This window comes from Hippoglossus hippoglossus, chromosome 8 (assembly GCF_009819705.1).
Source record: "Hippoglossus hippoglossus isolate fHipHip1 chromosome 8, fHipHip1.pri, whole genome shotgun sequence".
Taxonomy (NCBI): domain Eukaryota; kingdom Metazoa; phylum Chordata; class Actinopteri; order Pleuronectiformes; family Pleuronectidae; genus Hippoglossus; species Hippoglossus hippoglossus.
In genome coordinates, this window is record NC_047158.1 from 8,893,574 (window position 1) to 8,901,076 (window position 7,503).

The 7,503-nt window shown below is 43.4% G+C and overlaps 1 protein-coding gene across 1 annotated transcript; it reads left to right on the forward strand.

Annotated features, from left to right (window-relative positions):
* The first annotated feature begins 1,296 nt into the window (after nt 1-1,296).
* Nucleotides 1,297-6,764, forward strand: p3h4 (prolyl 3-hydroxylase family member 4 (inactive)). The gene is made up of 7 exons (XM_034593417.1): nt 1,297-1,841; nt 2,917-3,066; nt 3,168-3,339; nt 3,436-3,564; nt 3,656-3,801; nt 4,567-4,650; nt 6,450-6,764. The coding sequence occupies exons 1-7, from the start codon at nt 1,401-1,403 to the stop codon at nt 6,597-6,599; spliced, it is 1,272 nt and encodes a 423-aa protein (XP_034449308.1). The 5' UTR covers nt 1,297-1,400; the 3' UTR covers nt 6,600-6,764.
* The last annotated feature ends 739 nt before the right edge of the window (nt 6,765-7,503 follow it).

The following is a 7,503-nucleotide window of genomic DNA, read 5'->3' on the forward strand; positions in this document are numbered from 1 at the left end:
AGGAAGATGATGATGGGGAGGAGTGGCCCCTGGGCCCCCACCCACTTTCTAATGGAATTCTGCAAACGTGTAAAGCCTGGCCCAAAGGCCTGGACCCATGATTTCACTCACGTATAAGAATCATAATGTGTCTCACCCTCATCTGAAGTTATCATTTTGGTGTCCTGACCATAGACTGTATATAAACAGGTCCTGACACTCTCATACTGGAATCCTTGTTTTATATTCCTCATGTGAAGCTGTGAAAGCCTATAAAACATATCATAAGAAGAGGCCTCCATCAGTCATGCAACATGGGTATGAAACATGCAGACTCAGGGATTAGATATTAGTTCTGCCCAGAGGTGATGTGACCTCTGCAGCATGAAAAACCCAAGTCTCAGCTTGTCAGATGTTCTTGGAATGTCGGTGCAGATTCTAACCAGGTGGAAAATACAGGAGCTCTTCACACATCCAGTGAATTGTATGAATGTTTAATCTCCAGTCTGAGAGCTTGAGTCAAACAATCATGAATAAAAATAATGAAAGCAATGAGATGAGATCCATATTAATGACGATGGAAAACACTGAGGAGAAACTGGACTCACTGTGACGTCTCTGTCAAGTTGACCGGAGTGAACACCATTTATACCAGAAGTACAGACTTGTGACTTCAAAGTAATAGTCAGACGGTGTGGAATTTGACAGCTGCAGAGCTGCAGGACCAGTTAACTTGCACAGTTGCACCATTTAAAATGAAATGCTTAAAGATGCATTATAGTTTTGTTCGTTTTATCTATACAGGAACAACAAAATGCAATGTATAATCATGATAAACAAGAAAAGCAACACGATCTTTAACCCTAGAATGTGAAAATTCTAGGGTTGTAAATATGTAAAAATGATTGGTTCACAATTAGTATTTAGCCCAAATGTAAGCATTTATTTTGGTCAAACAGATCCCTGGAAATGCATTTCACTGATGTGAGAAAAAGAAATGTTCGCGTGACATGATGTTCCCTGTGATTAATTACATTTATAAATAATAATAATAAATAATAATACATTTCAGTTCAGACACCTTACAACATATAATAAAAAAACACAAAATGTATAATAATGTAAAATAATTAAAGTACAAGATGCAAACACAAAATAATATGCAACATAAATGACACAAGACTAGTAAGACAATGAACTCGTATTTTGACAAGATGAAAGCAATCTAATGCGTAAACGACCGTGTCTTTTATTTTGACAGTCGTGCCCAGAAGCTGCTGTTCTGTGCGTCCAGCTCACCGCAGCTCTCACAGCCTACGTGCAGGCAGACATGAGCAGAGCCTGGTGAAGACAGAGGAAGCGTCCTGATCCATTCAAAACAACTCCCAGTCTCCTGTGTGCCGGAGCCGGCGGAGGTGACGATGCTCCTGAGAAGCTTGTGCCTGGCCCTTCTCCTCCCGGCGCTGGCGGAGGCTCAGTATGAGAAGTACAGCTTCAGAGGTTTCCCCCCGAAGGACATCATGCCGCTGGACTCCGCGTACGGATACGCGCTGGAGCAGTACGGGGTGCAGAAATGGGGAGAGAGCATCAAGTTCCTGGAGCTCAGCCTGCGGCTCCACCGGCTGCTGCGGGACAGCGAGGCGTTCTGCAGCCGCAACTGCAGCTCGGTGAGCCGGGACAACGACACTCTGTTCGCCGACAACAGCCTGCGCGTCGTGCGCCACATCCTCCTGAGGGCTGCGTGCCTGAAGAAGTGCAAGGCGGGGTTTCCTGTGTTTAACCTCGCGTATCCACGAAGGGATTTATTGGAAACTTTCGACCAGAGGGTGCCGTATCGGTACATACAGTACGCGTACTACCAGGTGAGATCCCAATGTGTGGAGGGTTGTGCCCAAAACTGGAGCGCCAAGTAAACGTAGGCCCAGGCACCGAAATCACTCACAGGTATAGTTTATGTACTAGAATAAAGTTATTGTTGTACATACAAGTGGAAGTTTCCAGTTATAAACTAATTTGAGTGTGGAACAAAGTGTTAATACGCATTTAGCGTCACTGCATCTGTGCGTAAAGGGCACAATCTCCCAGCTAAAGTGTCCGCAGCTGTTCCATCCATGAACATCCACTTTGTCTGAACCACCGAGAGGAAAATTTCCAGTGGGCGACCTGTGGAGTCTAAATCCACGGCCGCTTTGTTGCGCCCCCCCTGCTGACCGAGCGGTAGTTGAGTATGTGCCACGTCTCTTTCAGTGTTCCCCTGAAACAATCCCCTTATTCTTCTCCATCAGACGCACAGGGACGAGGACCAGCTGTGCTTACGAGGCAAATGCGCAGATTTTGTTTGGTCGTAAAGTAGGGTTTGGACCAAACCCGGTAAAGGGAGGTACAAACTCCAGGTTATATCCTATTGATGTATTAAAAGGGAACAGCCCACTTGAGAAACCCCTTAACTCTGACTGTAGTGATCCTTTAAAATGTGGGTGTGTTACAGACTCTCATCACAAAATTTGTTGTCTGAAACCTTTAAATTAGAGATGTCTGTATATTTTTGTCTTGTTTATACAATCTGGTAAATTAAAAGGTGAATCAAAGCTCTGCAGCTGCTGCTCCCTATAGTATGATACGATTTGAAGCAGCCGCACAGGAATGAAATGACTTGTATCTGTATTATTATTGGCTGTATTTGACTAAGTTCATCCTTTTGGCCAAGGCTGCCACGTTTAATTCCTTCACCTCGTATTTGAATGTGAAAGTCTGTCAGTGTGTAAAAACCCTGACATCTGCACGTTAGTAATTGTGGGAGTTTGGGGGTCAGAGGTCATGTTATCCTGTGAGCAGTGAAAATAACAGGAGCCATTGAGAGAGACTGTGTTCCCTATTTCTATGAACCCTCCTTAAAATACTGCCATATCCATTTTAACACTATCTCCTCCTACACAGCTCAATAACGTGCAGAAGGCTGTGGCGGCCGCCCACACCTTCCTGAAGAAGAACCCGAATGACCCCTACCTTGTCAAGAACATTAACTACTACAAAACTCTGTTGGACGTGGAGGAATATCTCATCGACCACGAGGAGCAGCCGTACGAGGTTGGTAGCTCGAGGCAGCCGCTCCTTCTCCTTCTCCGGTTTGCCTCTTAAAGACATCCCATTGTCACTTTTGTTTTTAATCGCATCTGTGTGTTTTCCAGAGTGTTTTCCTGAAGGGCGTGACGCTCTACAACAGCGGAGACTTCAGCAACAGCGCCCGAAACATGGAGCTGGCCATCACGCATTACTTTGAAGTATACAGCCTCTGCTTAGCGGGCTGCGAGGGCTCGTATGAGATCTTGGAGTTCAAGGACTTCTACCCAACACTGGCAGGTGAGTAGAGCAGCAGTTCAAATGATTAGCTGCAGTTCGGCATCTTTTATATAAGAAAATAATCCAGTTCTTCTTACTTTCTCCTCCATGCCTCAGATCTCTACACTGATGTGCTGAAATGTAAGGTGAAATGTGTGGCGCACCTGACGCCCAACGTCGGAGGATTCTTTGTGGAGAAGTTTGTGGCCACAATGTATCACTACCTCCAGTTTTCTTATTATAAATGTAAGGACCAAGACTCCGATTCAGGCTTTTGAGAGCGTGCTGTCAGTGTGATACGTTTATGTGACCTGGATCATTTTGTGTTCCTCCACAGTGAACGATGCGAAGAACGCTGCTCCGTGTGCAGCCAGTTACATTCTGTTTGACCCCAACGACCAGGTGATGCAGCAGAATGTGGAGTATTATCATTTCTACCAGGAGCAGTGGGGCCTCAAGGATCAGGACTTTCAGCCCCGGCCTGTGAGTCAGGACCTCTATATATGGGGGGCGATATTATTTGTGTGTGTGTGGAGAGTTGTGTAACTGTAGCTCAACCCGTTTGCTTAATCGGATTTGTAAATGTGTAAAAGTATAAATCTGTAAACGTGTACTTGATAAGTTATTAATTGATGAAAAGGCTGTTTTGCTGGACAGGCTTTGCAATTAACTTATCATTTTACACCTGATTTTACTGCACCTCTGCTGTGTACAATCTGCAAATGCTTGCTACAATATTGGCCCCATATCTTTACTGTTTATCCATTTTGCACATCTCTGTCCTCGGTGGTTAAACCAGGCCCGACTGACGTAATCAGGATTGTTTAGAGGCAACAGAGGGCTCACGCAGGCTACGCTAAACCAGAGCAGAGCAGCTATAGCATAAAGTGGTTTTGGCGTGAATATAAACACAACCTCAGGGTACTAATTAGAAACTCATATACTCGCATAAAGACAGACTGGTTTTACCATCTCTTATTGCTTTGTGGAGAGTGGGCAGCAGCTGCAGTGCAACAGCTTTGTAGCTAAACTGACTCATAAATGTCTTTACCCACTGAAGCCGCTCCAATTTCAAATAAATTTGTTCTCACGGTGAGAGGGACTTTAAACCCTCCAGACACAGGAACGGAAACAGGCCAAACTGTTGTTGTTGTTGTTGCTCAGTGCAGTCGGTGTCATTAAACTGCGACAAGCTGCTGCCGCTGCTCAGGTCACAACACGAGAGCTGATGAGACGTTTGTTTTTCAGGAGGCCCAGAGGTATTTTAACCAGACGACCAAACAGAAGGAGATGCTGGAGTTTGCACTGAACTACCTACAAACAGACGATGAGGTGCGTTTCTACTGCTGCACATGCAAACGAGTGTTGCAACCATGAAGCTGAAATCCAGTTTATTTTGTATTGAGACACAATGTCAAATAGTTATTTTTGACAATTAAAGGGAAGTGTCTGTGGTGGGGGAGGAGTAACGGTTTTCTTGCAAATTAATGCAAAAATAGGAGTCGCAATCCTGACACAACTTCTGTTTGGTTTCCATGGAAGTTATGTTCTCATCTGCATTTGTTTGATTATTGTCAGTATTATGCAAACTTGGTGTTAGGGCCTGGTCACACGTTTTGCAAAAAACATCAGTGGTGAACTTTCGTCCTATGGCGAGGCAAAACACAGCATGGCTTTGCAGGGAGTTCAACTTTGGTGAACTTTGACCCACAATACTTGCTTCAGATCGGGTTTGTGTGACCGGGTTCTGAAGATGGGGTATGGTTTAGGAAAGAATCCATTATATTTTTGTGTCTCAGTGTGGTTATGTAATAACATTAAAACATAGAGATAGAACAATGTATTTAAAGTCTGCTAAAGTTGCCCGTCATTAGCTACGGGTCACAACCAAAATCACCTTGTTAATTCAACTTTATTTATGTTAGGTTCATTGTGTAGAATATAGTGACATCTAGTGGTGAAGTTGCATGTTGCAGCTGATTACCCCTCACCTCACCCTCCCCTTCCAAACACGAGAGCATCTGTGGTAGCCTTCAGTTGTCATAAAAACTCAAAAGGTGTTTAGTTTGTCCAGTTTGGACGACTGTAACAAACATGGCGGCCTCCGTAGAGAGGACCCGCTCCCGATGTAAAGATAAAGTATTTTAATATATAACACACTTGTGAAAACATCACAAGGATTATTTATATTCAATTTCTGCCAATAGATCCCTTTCACCTAAATCTTACACACTGAACCTTTAAGGAAGAATGTGTTATTTATACTTTTTTACAAAAGTTATATACTCTTGATTTAAAAAGATTATACTTTTATTATTGCTATAAATTACTGGTTAGAACTAGTCAGTCAGTGGAGAAAATATAATCTCATTGGTGTAGGTAAAAATGACACATTCTAGATGGACTGAGGTGTATCATATCTTTTTTACTTCTTCCATGTGGTATCTCGCTGTTCTAAATTCATCTGATGAGGTTTCCAGATTTCCATCCCTGAGTTTTTTCTTTTAACTGCACAAACAACCTCCATTGTGCTGCAGTTGCAGCAGATGTTCAGAGACACACGTCTCAAAACCTCAGGAGATAAAATCCAAACCGTCTGCATGACTAGACGACCCCAAAGGTACATAAATATGAGAAGTGTTTTTGTGATGCGACACTTTAACGACTAAACTGGCTGACTAAACTGAAGATATAAGTTTAAAAAAGGGGGGATTTACTGTAGACTTTAACTTTGAAGGAGCAGACTAAATGAGATCTGCTGTTTCAGGTTATGCGACGCAGAAATGAAAAGGAAAAAAGTCTCTAAGGATGAAAGGGGGAGACAGAGTGGGAAAGGAAGAGAAAGCAGGAGGGGGGCTGTGTTTTCCGCCAGCAGCGTGTGGTATGTGGTTGGGAGGTGTCGGCCACTGAGGCTTTGCCACATCTATTTAACTCAGGTCAGCTCCTCCCAGCTCCGCACACGGCCTGGACCAGAGAGGGGGGAGGACTCTGAGACTGTGTAGGCTGAATAAGGCGGCTGCACAAGTGAGAGATTTATAGGCACAGGAAGGAAAAACTATTACTTTGGCCAGTTGGAGTGGAGGTTAGAGAATGTAATGCTTGCTTGACCGAGTGTTGTGTTTAACCTCCAGGACGTGGTGAGTCCAGAAGAAATGGGCGCCTCTCACTCGGAGAACCCCGATGCTGAGTTTGAGGGGATGGGAGACTACGAGGAGTCCTTCCTGGCCGAATGGTGGCAGGAACCCAAAACAAAGTCGGACGCGGGAGTGGTCGTGGACTGACATCTGACCTCGTCCGTGAGACGAGCGGCTCCCTCGTCCAGCTCTGTCCCAACTGTCATGACAACATACCAAAGAACGTCGACCTCCCCCCGCAGACGGGTCAACACTCCCGTCAGTGTTTTAGCAGAAAAAGCTCAACTCTCTCTCTCTCTCTCTCTCTCTCTCTCTCTCTCTCTCTCTCTCTCTCTCTCTCTCTCTCTCTCTCTCTCTCTCTCTCTCACACACACACACACACACACTGTTCACGCTGTTCTCTCTGAGGACAGATTTATCCATAATGTTGATCAAGTTCAGAGATTGACATATTCTGTCTTGGCTGTCATCAGCCTTTTTTTAAAGACTGTTATTTTTCACAATGAGTCACTGCCCTGTGTGTCAGTGACGTTTCTACAGTTTTTATTTAATGAAAGCTGAATGCCTCAGTGTTCTGGTATAAGGAATCTGATGTGTAGTTTTTCTTATGCCAAAAGGTTTTTCAGCAACCAACTGGGGCGTTGATATAATAGTAATTTGAAATTAAAATAATATTTTAATATACCTATTGTGTTTTTGTCAGTTAATGTCAGTACGATGAAAAATCACTAGTTGATCAATGTTAAAATATAAAAACCAGAGTTTTAGACTGATGGTGAGACAAAACAATGAATTTGAACCGTGAATTTAGGGGCTGGGAAATGGATTTTTCCTGGTATTTGGACTAGTTAAACAAAAATAACATACATGAATTGAAAAAAAAAAGCCAGTTACGGCCTTAGAATGTGATGGCTCTGGTAGTAATTAATTCCAGGCAAAAATATTGTATGTATAGTTTTACAAAATTGGGTCTTTCATTTTTTGGGGGTCCAACCTACTTTAATTCAAAGTTAAGATAAATATATATATAAATGTTTTTTTAAAGCAGAAA

Excerpts from the sequence above, each read along its gene's own strand:
- p3h4 (XM_034593417.1), top strand. The coding sequence starts at position 1,401 with ATGCTCCTGAGAAGCTTGTGCCTGGCCCTTCTCCTCCCGGCGCTGGCG. Across the intron at positions 3,340-3,435 it reads CTTCTACCCAACACTGGCAG|ATCTCTACACTGATGTGCTG; the intron begins GTGAGTAGAGCA and ends TCCATGCCTCAG. Across the intron at positions 4,651-6,449 it reads ACCTACAAACAGACGATGAG|GACGTGGTGAGTCCAGAAGA; the intron begins GTGCGTTTCTAC and ends TTTAACCTCCAG.